The sequence below is a fragment of the Meriones unguiculatus genome, chromosome 11 (assembly GCF_030254825.1).
Source record: "Meriones unguiculatus strain TT.TT164.6M chromosome 11, Bangor_MerUng_6.1, whole genome shotgun sequence".
Taxonomy (NCBI): Eukaryota; Metazoa; Chordata; class Mammalia; order Rodentia; family Muridae; genus Meriones; species Meriones unguiculatus.
The window spans coordinates 93809611-93822580 of NC_083359.1; the positions used below are offsets into that span (position 1 = coordinate 93809611).

General features: G+C 46.2%; 1 protein-coding gene across 2 annotated transcripts in view; it reads right to left on the bottom strand.

The window, feature by feature from the left end:
• Positions 1–12970, bottom strand: part of Cadm3 (cell adhesion molecule 3) — a 31992-nt gene that overhangs the window by 3440 nt on the left and 15582 nt on the right. Inside the window, exons 2-9 of one of the 2 annotated variants that reach the window (XM_060364713.1) lie at positions 10757–10858; positions 8277–8417; positions 7590–7742; positions 6788–6925; positions 6285–6455; positions 3944–4034; positions 3334–3503; positions 306–431 (exon numbers count right to left, since the gene is read on the bottom strand). In XM_060364713.1, coding sequence (XP_060220696.1) covers positions 306–431; positions 3334–3503; positions 3944–4034; positions 6285–6455; positions 6788–6925; positions 7590–7742; positions 8277–8417; positions 10757–10858 — 1092 coding nt within the window. The remainder of the gene's footprint in view (positions 1–305; positions 432–3333; positions 3504–3943; positions 4035–6284; positions 6456–6787; positions 6926–7589; positions 7743–8276; positions 8418–10756; positions 10859–12970) is intronic. The other variant, XM_060364714.1, reaches the window with a different exon arrangement.

The window sequence follows — 12970 nt, forward strand, 5'->3', positions numbered from 1 at the left end:
AACAGATGGAAAAGAAGACAGGGCAAGAAGGAAGGAGCTAAAGACTGGTTAGAAGAGCCCTGAAGGCAGAGCACTGAGGAGCAGCTGAGGAGCAGCTGGCTGAGTGGGTAGGTTTGATTGTACTTGGATGATTACCAAGTGATCAGGCTTGACTGTGGGGTTGCCCCATGATCGCAGGGGTTGGCTGCATTTCTTTCTCAAGACACCCAAGGGGGCTGAGTGAGTTTACAGGGACATTTCTGAAGCCCTCTTGCTGTCTGTCCTTCCCTGACACCACCCACCCAAGTCCTCCTAAGGCCTCTGACCTTTGTGCCGGATCAAATAATGTCCAAGGAAAATGAGCAGAATGAGCAGCAGGAATACAATGAAAGCCACGATCCCTCCGATGATGGCGTGGTAGGTACTGGAGGATGAGGGCACCGGACTGGGGTCTGCAGGGAAGACAGACATACAATTAGAGCTGAGGAGGACTTTTAACTCACTTGCTGATTTGGCCTGGTGTTGATCTCACGGAAGAGAATAGACACCAACATCAGGAGAACCCAGGAGCTGTATACAAGAACAGGGTACATGCCTTAGTTAGTACTCAAGTGGATATCACCATAGCAATTGTTAAAGAAAATTAATGTATTCACCAGGCAATAAACAAATCAGCTTTCACTCAACAAGTTGCTTTCTTGGCATCAAAGCTTGACCTTAGAGATCATTACTTTAATGCCTATGACCAATATCAAAATTCTCTTCCTCCCTCTTCTCTACCCCAGCCTCCTCTTCCTTCTCTCTCTCTCTTTCTCACATACACACACACCTGTGTTTTCCTCTTCCATGACTATCTCCCATGTCTTTGCATATCTTGTCTGGTATTCTGCACTAGCCCCTTTTGGGAATTCTTTGCCACTTGTGCATAGACTGAAGATCAGATGGGGAAGAAACAGTGAAAGCTGATGGATCCAAGAATTAAGCAGTTGGACAACACCTTGCAAAAAAGAATGCTAGACCATACCACCATTATACAAGACTTGTAAGTTTCCCTAGAGAACAAAGTTATAACCTGATATGACTTAGGAAAGCATCCCCTTTTCTAGGATGAGCCCAGGACATCAGTCTCTGCCCCAACATCCTTATCCCAGTCAGGGCTGTGACCTGGGCTTTATCCCAAAGAATTTGACATCTCTGCTCCTGGTATTCATTCTTTCTTCCTGTAACTCCCCAGCCTATACTCTCTTGAATATATCTAGTCTTTTTCTTCAGTAATTCCTTCTTGGCAAGGAAGATTAGTGATCCAGGAAAATCCAATCTTCTGACCTATCCAAGGAAGGAGGCCCAGGAGTTCATCTCTACTTTGACATCATCCAAACCTTTGTACACAAGGACTGATTCAATTTCTCCCATGATTACTAGTGTTCCTTCCATTAGCTATACAAAAGTCACCATCCATGACAGGTGTGGACTGATCTCATAGGACAACCTGTACCAAGAGTATCAAGGAAAGCTCCAACTGTGTTCAGAAACCTAGGACAGTTCTGATGTCGCTATAGTTACATTAGTTGCAGCTATAACTTGCCCACACAAAGGAGAGCTGCTGCTTTTCCTTGGAATCAGCTTGAGTCTTTCAGCCTCATTGACTTCCATATTTTTTTTTCTTCTCTACCTTATGTTTCCTCAGGCTTGACTGGTCCAGTCTTTTAGTTCCTTGACTTTCTATGCCTTATTTGAAAAGAAAACACTTATGCTTTTTTTTCCTAATGTTTGGCTTGGGAGAGAGGGCGAGGGTGGCCAGTTGTTCCATGATGGAGCTGGTGTAATGATGTGATTTAAGGGAAGATGAGCGATGAAGCATGAACTGTAGCCCACTGTGAAAATCAATCCTGGATATTCTCTTTGGACGCTACAGAAGTAAAAATTTCTTCAAAAAACACAGTCTTCCACTGACAAAGTGACCTCTGGGATTGTCAACAGCCAGCTCCTGTCTTCAGGTGTATGTACTTTTCCTTTTATTCCTGGCAAGTTTTCACACAGGGGATTCCTGAAGTGGCTGCAGTAACTCCTTCTGCCACCAGGCGTCAGCACTTTCAGCAAACCTTCAACCTACTCCGGCTTAGCTTGTTAGCCCAGGGCAGAAAGATCAGGAAGATACCAACTACACATAAACTTTCTTTACTGCCAGTCACCATCACAACTGCTCTGGAAGTATCTGGGGACTGAGCCTAGGTCCCAGTGTCTTGCTGTAGCACTCGGAATCTTGCACTAGCCCGGTCGGTTGTTATGTTGAGGAGTTCCCATGGGCTGAGAGGTTGTCTTGGGAGTCATAATCACCAATGTATACTTTCCGGTCCCAGGCACTCAGGCCTCTTTCTGATCCCTGGAAGCCTGAATCTTAGGGACCCCACTACCTGCCTTACTGGGTATTTCAAATGAGGAAAGACTGTGAAGTTTCTTCAGTATTTCCTCTACTCTGCTGAGAGGCTTGAAGACTTTCTGGAAGGGCTTCAATGCCATTGATCTCTTCAAAATAAGAAAAGAAAAGAAAAGAAAAGAAAAGAAAAGAAAAGAAAAGAAAAGAAAAGAAAAGAAAAGAAAAGAAAAGAAAAGAAAAGAAAAGAAAATCCCTACTAACTTCTTCTAAAGCTACCTCTTTTCTAGCCTGTCATGTCCCTTGAATCTTTTCTGTTTGTATGGATATGCACATGCCTGTGCTAATTTACATGCCTGTGCATGCATTAACTGTACAGGCCAAAGGAATGTCATCTACCTGATTTCTTGAGTAGGGTCATCTCTCAATACCTGAGAGCTGACCAAGTGAAATAAGCCATCTCTGCCTCCCTACGCAGCAATTACAAGTGTGAGTTACCACTCCTATTCTTGTTTTACTCCAACTGGGAAGTTATTTACTAAGGAACCTAACTTTCTAAGTATCTGATGGTTCCAGTTTTTGAGAAGAATTTTGGGAAGAGGCAATCCCCTTCCCTTTGGGAGGCGTAGCATTAGAGAAGCATAGTAGACCAACTCTCAGGATAGTGCTTGCTTCTTTTTCTTCTTGGCCAAACTGTAATGTACAGAAAGGGTCCTTAGTAAAGAACCTGTAGGCAGCAGCATAGGTGCCATATATAATCCTGGGAGGTGGAGTTATTCAGCAAGCACGCATGCTCTCAGGAAGGGCCCGTAAATGGAGTTGATACTTTCTCCATCAGTTGATAACGACAGTTCCATGCTTTCCAGTAGTGGGCATTTTCCATCTACCCCACTACCACACAGGGTAGAGTTTTGCCACCAGGAGAGCAGGAGATGGGCAGAGAAGGAAGTCATGGGAAGAGAGGAGCCAAGGAGACTCACCATTGACATTAAGGGTGAAGTAGGCTGTGTAGCTGCCCATGTTGCTTGTGGCTGTGCACCCATAGGTGCCACTGTCACTCTTGTTCAGGAAGGGGAAGATGAGAGCGCTTTCTTGGGTCATCTTCAGTGGTGGCTCGCTGCCTTCCTTAACCCACAGGTACTGCTGGGGGCTATCAAGATAGAAAAAAAAAGATGAGATGTTCTTGGGATAGCCTGGACCAGAGGAATTAAGATGAACGGGTAACAAGATAGTCAGGAGGTGTATGATGATGCTAAGCTGCATTTAAGATGCTATATGAGCCAAAGGGTGGGTATTGGTGGGAGTGGGGGGGGAGTATCAGTCCTGGGTATAGTTTGGAGAAGGTAGAGATGTTCTGATCCGTATCTTACTGTGACCTTGTTCCTTAGGGGAAACAAGGAAGCTGAGCTGGAGAATGTTCCAACCCTGCTTCTGCTGCTTTGCGGTAGATATAAGGGAGAGGTGCTGTTGTGCAGTTGGGGGAGTGGGAGGTATGCCTTGGCAGGGGGTGGGTGGAGGGAAGCTGTGTGGTGAGGATGGCTATCTGAGAGTATGGAGGGGATGTCAGAGACCACAGGCTGCTCTTCTTACACTGGATTGCCACGCCCCTCACAATGTAACAACAGCTTCTGGCCTTCACGAGGATGAGCAGGTTCCGGCCTAATCATGGCTGTCGGCGTGTCTGCGGAGAAGCACAGGGGTCAGCACAAAACTCCCCACTCTGCCTGGGAGATCCCTAAACCCGTGGAATCGCCTGTTTTACATGCTACAGACTCTGCCCTCCAAAGCCTCAGCAGTCCAAGAGGCTCTTGTGAACACAGACTATGACTGCCATCCACTGTGAGAGCAACCCGCTGCAACTCAACCTCTGAGTGATTGCATTCCAGGCAGGCTGCCCTCCATAGGGCCTACAGGCTGTCTCGGCAGAGCTGGGGAGAACCCATGGTTTATTCATGCCTAGCGAAAGTGCCTGGCACATACACAGGGCCTAATACATATTTTTAAATGAACAAAGAAAGTGAACTTGACACTGACTGAGTTCACAACCTCTCGGTTCTGTCTGCTCTGCAAGGGGGCTTAGGAGTGAAAGCAACGCTTGAACACAAAACATTGCTTTGAATAGTCAGTCCAAACATGGAATGAGAGCACAGAAACAGTAAGGGGTGAGGGTCATATTTTGGCTGAAAAAAAAAAAAAAAAAAAAAAAAAAAAAGGCCTGAGACAATATACATGGGCCTGTGAGGGAATAATGACATCTGTCATTGATGCCAAAAGACTGCTTTGGAGGCTGGGTCCAGATGGTGGCTGAGAACAATGTGACCAGATGCTGGTTTGGAACCACAGATAAAGAGGCTACACTTTCCCCAAGGACAGAGCCAACCTTAACAAGCAGTTAATGAACATGCTTCAGTTAAATCAGACAGGACAGAAAGAGCCAGGCCAGGTGAGCAAATGGGTATTCCAGAGCTTCACAGCTAAAGAGACCTCTAGCATAGTACCTGGAAGGCTGACTGATTGCTGACCACAAGCCAAAGGGAACCCTGGAGAGTAATCGCCAGATGGCCTGGTATCTAAGAGAGGACCCTTTGGGACTTCAGTGGCATAAAAGTATGTTTCAGTTATGGCCAGGGAACCAGAAATCAAGGGAACTGCCCAAGGCTCAGTGCCTCACACTTGGAACTGGTAAATACAGAAACACTTTACAGCAATTTAGAGCTTGAAAGTTTGTAGAGTTATTTTGTATGTATTATTCCATTTACTCTCAGCATAACTCAGGGTAGTTTTGTGTATATTATTCTACTTACTCTCAGCATAACTCAGGCTCACAGAGAGATTATATGCTCTGGTCAAGGCCATGAAGCTTGTCTGTATCAGTATGGCTAGAAGGCTTGTCATCAGCCTGCTGATTGAGTGTCATCCAAACGGACCATGGTACTGTCCAAAATTAACTCATGCTAAAGTTTGAATAAAGGGTCTAGCTACTGATTAAATGGCACCGGGGTTAGGAAATTAATCAGCTTGTGTCTTCCATAAGGAGATTAAAAGCTCTAGCTATGTTTTTTTTCCCCCTAATTTTTTGGTAAATTAGGAAAAGAGATGTATTGTTGCATGTATGCCTTCAAACTTGCACAGGTCAAGTATTCCTTTTACTTTCCACACAGGAGAGTTCCTCTGAAAAAGCTTCCAGATTTCCTCAGATGAGACGTTTACAAATATTCTAACCTCTTCAGACATTCCCTACTGAAGAGGATGAAGAGGTGTAGAGAAAGGGCGGAGCAGCAGCCTGGCAACTGGCCGTGTTAGATCGGAACCCCAAGCGGAGTCACGACACCCCCAGAGAAATGACGGGGAGGTGAAAGCGTCAACATCTGAGAGGACTGTGCTTCTCTCTGACCCACGCGTCCTGACTTCACAGAACGTTAGAGTGAGCAGAGGCCGTGATCATGGCCAACCTCATCACCTCTCTCATTTTGCAAATGAACAACCCAGATCAGTGGGGAGAGCTGTCTGCACACCACACAACCTGCATGGAGTGCAGTACAGACTAGTAACTAGGCCCCAAGGCCCCGTGACTGTAACCCCCACCGCTTACAGTCTAGTGCCGTTTCACCAGTGTAGCCCAAGGGCTGGTAAACTTTGCCTGTGGGCCAAACCTTGCCAGCTGCTAGCTTTTATAAATAAAGTTTTACTGTACTCTAGCCCGACCCAGCTGTTTACACTTTGTGGCTGCTCCCCTGCAGCCCAAGCAGACACTGAGACTGAGACCTCAGCTCTCCAAGCCTGCAGCGTTTACTTCAGGGCCTCTTTCCTGAAGCCTTGCTTGCTGCCTTAACTGCCCATGCTGCTTCTACGAGTGCAGCTGGAAGCACTTTTCTCTTCCTCACTCCCTATCTTACAGCTGGTCCTTCTCACCCCAAAGCCCATGACATACACAAAACTTCAATGCGCTGAGAGGTGGATCTGTCAGCTCCCTTGAGAGATTCGTGGTTCACGGAGCACACGATGTTCGCTCCATCGTCCTCCCGGGTAACCTGGAAGGACACTGAGCTGCTCACGGTGAAGGTCTTCCCGTTGGGATCTTCCTGGACTCGTGTTTGCTCCCCTGGAATGCAGCGACAGACACCACACACACACACACACACACACACACACACACACGAGACACTGTAAGTGTACACAGATAGACACTATCACAACATACAGATACTGTCTGCTCCCTACGGATTCCGAGCCTTTCTAGGACAAACTTAAAAGTTTTTCAAATGGATATAGCTGTGTAAAGAGAATGTAGCGCCTGACACTCACATATACAACATAATCTGCCTTTCGCTTTCTTCATCTTCACTCTTTCTTCCATGTCATGTCTAAATATACTTCTGCCACCCCTCCCCTGCACCACCACCTTCCTGTAACCCCACAGCAGGAGCTACTCACCATGGAGCTCTTGGTCACCTTTCCTCCAGGTGAGCTGGGCTGCAGGTTTGCTCCCGGAAGACTGACAGTTGAGAGTGGCTGTCTCCTTTTCCCGCAACGATGACTTATAACCGGTGATTACGGGCTTCTGTGGGATTCCTGCCATGCATAGGGGATGTCCAGGATAGCACGGAGAGGCACCATGAAGTCACACTTCAAGCTCTCCCTATAGATATGTCCTCTATAAGGGTCAGGGCATCTGGGGTTTACTTTGGTTCATAAAATGGGTAGAAGTATAAATGAGTCAACATTCCCTTTAATCTGTCTCCTGAGGATAAGTCTTCCTTAGGACAGCTAGAGGGATGAGGGTGCCATGCTTAAAGGATGATAGTGACTGGATAGCCCAGAGTGCGGGGACATGACCGCACAGGTTGTGAGAGGCATAAGAGAAGAGAGAGAGAAATTAGAATACAGCATCAAGAGAAGTGCACTCGAACAACTAAACAATGTGTTCTTCGAAGTTAGAATTGGGAATTGCATGTAGAGCTCGTGTTTCCCCCACATAATTTTGGGAGTGATGTGGGATGACCATTCTTTGCTATAAATTATGAAGTTTATGCTTAAAGAACGAGATTTGCTCTAGATCAAATAGTAAGCGCTGCAGAACAGAACTCTGTTTTCCTCGTATTTTAAAGGGAAGCGTGCAGAACTTTTCTGATATTACTGGAGGCCTGCCTGGTTCTGGGAAGCTTTGGGGACCGACTGAGGGAGGTTTGTTTGCAAAGCAGCATGCTGTGGAGACACGGGGGGTTGGGAGCCTCACCGAGCACAGTGACAAGGGACTTGGCGGTTCGCACAGGCATAGTGAAGATGGAACATGTGTACTCGCCCTCGTCTGCCAGGGCCACGTTGCTGATGCTGATACTGAGCTCATGGGGAGTGGAGCTAACCAGCTGAATCCGGTTATCTCGAAGGGCTGGCGAAAATCAGGAGAATTGAGAGTCAGGAGTCTACCAGTGCCTTGAATACTTACCCTCCATTCCTGGGCTAATATCATTAAGGGGAAAGGATAGGTGGAGGAGTGTGGATGGAGGACCAAAAAAACAGAACAAACAAACAAACAAACAAACAAACAAAACAAAAAAATGACTTCTGAATTAAGACAGAATCATTCGGTCGCTAGGCATAGTAGCTTAAGAAGCTAGTATTATAGTCTGTGTCTTGTGTAATTACTTAGGAAAGGCCTGGTGTTACCTGATGTCAGCTCTCGTAAGTTTTTCTTTCTGGTAAAACTACTCCCAGACCCTATAAGACTAAGCATGGCTGAGGTCACAGCTGATACACAGATTCGTTCTTCTCTGTAAACAACTAAGGAGCTCTCAACTTGTTGGTTTTGTTCAAATAACACACCCCATGTTTCTCTGGACTACACAGATGATTTCCCTCAGCCTCTGGGCCCCTTTCCCCTAGCCCAAGGTTTCATGGAGAAAGTTCACTCATGAGCCACTACCTCTCTTCTCCCCAAAGTATAGAGTCTGCTGGGCAGGGTTAGACCACTGCAGGGATGAGTCTTCATGGTCTTTCACTTGGCACTTGAGCACCACCGTGCCGCCAGCCACCACGGTCTCATCGGATGTCCAGGGCTGGCTATCTGCAGAGGCAGAGTAGAGTTAGTTTCCTGAGGATCCCTGAGGATGTTTACCCATCACTGCGCCACAGTCCACCTCATCTAATTCGGGCTACCCAAGGCTTAAGGCTTCATTAGTGAAGGAACAGAGGTGGTGGTGGCAGGGAAGGAAGACAGACCTCATCTTCTCTTGCTTTGGATACACAGAAAGCATCACCCCTTGTTGAATGTTGGATGAACGGACAGGGTCACAAACACTGAAAGGATAAAGGCACCCAGATCTGTACATACTACTCCACATGTGTCTTTTTACATACGGTTCTGCCATTCGTCATTGAGAACACACATACACATCTGTCATTCTATATTTTGCCTTTCTGTTACCACCTATTATAAGAGCAAAGTGGAAGCAATTGTGACTAATAATCAAAATTATAATGGGGTAAAGCCTGAACCAGTCCTTGGTGTGTACGTTAATCTCTACAAAAAGAGCAAAGCAGACAATATAAAATTAAAAATTGAAACATTTTAACATATTTTAATTTTTTTCTAGCAATTATTTCATCCAATCATCAAATCTCTCACCGCATGTTCCCATTATTATTAGTTGCTGTAGCTGCTGTTGAGACAAGGTCATATTATGCAGTCCTGGCAGGCCTGTCACTTACTATGTATTCAAGATGGCCTTGAATTTGCCAAAGTCCTCCTGCCTCTGCTTTCTAAGTGCTGGGATTATAAACATGCAAAACTGCATCCAGCTGTTCATTCTCTTTCTGGTAAAGAGTGAAAAGACTGACATTTTCCCCCACCCAAATGTGCTGGAAACATGTTTTCTAACTCTTCTCTCCTTAGAGAAATTAAACAAAACACAAGCTCAGGTGAGAGAGTCCTTGCCTAGCATGCATGAAGACCCGGATTGGATCCCCAGCACCAGAATGATTGCCTGTGATGGAGAACATATGTTATCCCATTACTCAGGAAGTAGAGACAGGTGGAGCAGAAGTTGTGGGGTGTCCTTGGCTACTGAGTTTGAGGCCAACTTGGACTGCATACACCCTGTGTCAAAAATGAGAAGGGGGGGAGAGAAAGAGAAGACATGGATAAAGGAGGGAAGGGGAAGAAAGGGAAGGAGGGAAGAAGGAAAAAATCCAGGTTCTATTTTTATATACAAACCAATTGAATGCCAAATGAACCTTCTCCTCAGCCTAGCTGTGAACCTCTCCAATATGGACATCTGATTTCCCCACCAGGAACTGGGCTAAGTCCCCACAGCATGAATTCTGATTCCTAATATTGATTCCCTGATCTTCAAAATCACTTTTAGTGACCCAAAGGCAATGACCTCTTCAGAACTAATGTAAAATAATCTCCATGCTCTGATTCAGGAACATCTAAAAGTCTGGTCTATGTCACAGAATTCCTCAACCCATGGCTCAACAGGAAACCAGGAAAATAAATAAATAAATAAATAAATAAATAAACATGCTTACCACAACCTCTACAAAGCACTATAAAAACATCTGATGCTCCCTTTGCCCTTCCCTGTCTACTTATTTCCTACTTTCCTAGTCAGCTGACCTCCATCTTCAGGAAATACACCCTGCATGATCTTAGCAGAGCAGGAAGGCATACAGGAAATTATGCCAGGCAAGACACCCCTTTAAGGGTGGCAGTCTCCAAATTGGAGTGTGAAGCCTGATGGTTAATACTACCTAGAACTGTGAGCAGGAATCCAATTCCCCCATTTCATGGATACAGGCAACAAGGCAACAGAGGTGAGCAGACTCCAAAGATCAAGCCCCTAGTTCTCAACACTGGAGCTCTGCTCTGTCCTCCACAAAGAGCTGTTTTCACTGGAGTTCTTCCTAAAGTGATCCTCTGAATGGAGAACTGTGATTGCATTTGAGATTTTCGTGTAGTCACTGAGCAAATTTGGAAGGGAAATTTTCTCAAGATTTCTCAATGGAAGGCATCTGAGGCTGTTCATCTGCAAACAGACGTATATCAGTTTCCAACCTCTAAACCCTCTGTCCTTGTCGTGCTTGAAGAATTCTTCTTTGCCAGTGCCTCTACAGGACCTCTCTCTGTTTTGAGTAAGCTGCTCCTCTGGAGGCATTTTATTTTTGGAAAACTGTGTAGGGTTTCAGAGGTCTCTGTTCCAGAGTGAAGGAGGGAGTTGGTGCATGGGGATGTGGTGGTGGCAGTGGTGGTGCAGAGCTAAGAGCTAAACGTCAGATGAGAAGGAGAAAGCTGTGTGGTGATGAGTGGAGCGAGAACATGGGGTGGAGTGCCATGAGTGGGAGATGGTGTGAGGATGAGTGAGACATCTGAAGAACGTTGAGATGAAGGGCCTGATTTCTCACCTTGACTGGCCAGCAGGTCAGGGTTGCTCCAGACTGTGGAGCTGAGGGCCTCGTCCAGTGGAGCCAGAGTTCCCAGCTCCAAATCCTGCTCCTGCCAGTAGCCTGGGGAGAGAATCTCCATCAAGGATGAACCCTGTGCGTAATGCTATAGTTCGTGTCTACACTTTCATTGTGGGGGGGGAGGGGTAGGCCCCTACGGAAAGTGGCTTCGCCAGCATACCTGAGGGAAAGTGAGACGTTAGCAAGAGTTCTGAAAAGGGAAAAGACTTTTCTCCGATAGGCCATTTAAAGGAGGGAGCTAAGTTTTATCTGTCAATCACATAGTATTAGAGCCAGAGACCTTGGAGACCATTCAGTCCAGCTTCCCCACTTCACAGATAAGGACAAAGACTCCCACAAAAGATCGCGAGGGGCTCACTACTGGAAAATGAAAAACTGAAAAAAAGGAAACAAAAAAAACAAAACACACCATAAACTCCTTATCCAGGGTTCTTTTTTGTTGTACCACGTTATCTATTAACACAACAGCAAGTTTGAGCATTAAAACATATTTTCCCATTTATTTCTTTCACTAAACCTATAAAAAGTGGTGGTGTCATCACTCCTGTTTTGCCAAGTGGGAGCAGAATGAAATAACTTGCCCAAAGTCGTGCAAATTGAGTAGAGACTAGAAAGGAAATGCCTGGCTTCAAATCCGCGGCTCTTTGTTCCAAGGTGAGAGCCTCCTCACTGAAGAAAGATCAAAGGTGATACTGGAGATTGAAATATAGCTTTCCAAAGTCTAACCTTCTATGAGGTGCTTAGATTCTCTTCACTTTTCATGCTAGGTCCCAGGCCTCTGCCTCACTGAGTCTGTGCCTTCCTCTGATGCCACCAAACCTTGTCACCCAGGCAATGGTCACCACCTCTCTCAGAGCTAGATCGCTTTTATACTCTGTTGTGAAATACAATAGTGTCTGGGGTTCACAGCCCCAACCCAAACTGAAAGAGCGGAGGGACAAAGAAACCAGCTAAGCATCTTTTCAAGATCTCCCGCCACAGGGCCCTAGAGTAGCCAATCACATCGCGAAATTTCAGTGAGGTCATCAGCTGCTGTGGGAGGCTGGAACTGCTTCTCTTCCTGGGACAGCAGCACAGGGAGAAGTTTGTCAGTGGCCCCAGCATGTGCAACAGAAAAGGGGTGGGGGAGGGGTGAGAAGGTTGAGGTGGGGCTAAGAGAGAGTAGGTGGGTGGGTCAAAACTGGAAAAAGAAGTGGGATATGGACTGCTCGGAGAAGAAAAGGTACAGTGCTAGGGAAACAAGGGTGAATCAGAAGAAAAGGGAAAGCAAGCTGGTTAGGGGAGAAGAGAGAGAAGAAAGGATAGCTTTGAAAGAGGGTAAGGGACCGGGAAGGGGGAGAGGGGAAAGGGAGAGGGAGCCACAGCATTAGATAAACCTCTTACAGAGAACTTCGGGACTGCGGGGGCGGCGGACAGGCCGCAATGTAAACAGCATCCCTTCCCACTGCTCCTGACCTGGGTATCCCAGAAGATCTGCGAATTCACTGCGTTCTGGGCAAAACTGCGAGACCAGGTACATCTCAAACAGGTAAAGAGGAGTGGGGGAGGAGGCAAAAGAAGAATTGATGGAGACAGGGAAGAGAGACAAGGATGAGAGAAAAAAAGAGGGCAGGGCTCTCAGTTCTAGCAGAGAGGCAGTCCAAAGGTTACAGGGCCCTCATTCTGGGGACGCTTTGTGTGTACAAGGATGAAGACAACTGGACATTGGTGAGTGTTTCATGTTATTTTCCAGGTTATATGTTATATGTGCTGTGCCAATATCAAGCAGGATTCGTTGTACTAGAGCGTAGGATGCTGGAAGGGCAGGGATGCTGAAGGGACAGGATGTCCCCTCATACAGCATAGGTACCCAGCAGGCAATCTAAGAACTAATACACAGCCTGTTATTCAAATGGTCCAAGCAAATAGCCTTGTCATGCTTTAGTGTGGGACTTTGAGTTTGCAGAGTGGATTTTCACCCATGATTTCATTTAATCTCAAAACAATTGCTAGCGATAGGCAGCCAGATATAACCACTTCTGAAGTTGACATCCAAAGAGGCTCCTTGGCACACCTAAAGGAACCCAAATAGCACACTTCTCAAGAACCCTTCCTGCCCCTTGTGGGCTCCTCAGCTTTCAACAGCCCCTGTTTTTCAGTTATGTGTTTATTTAG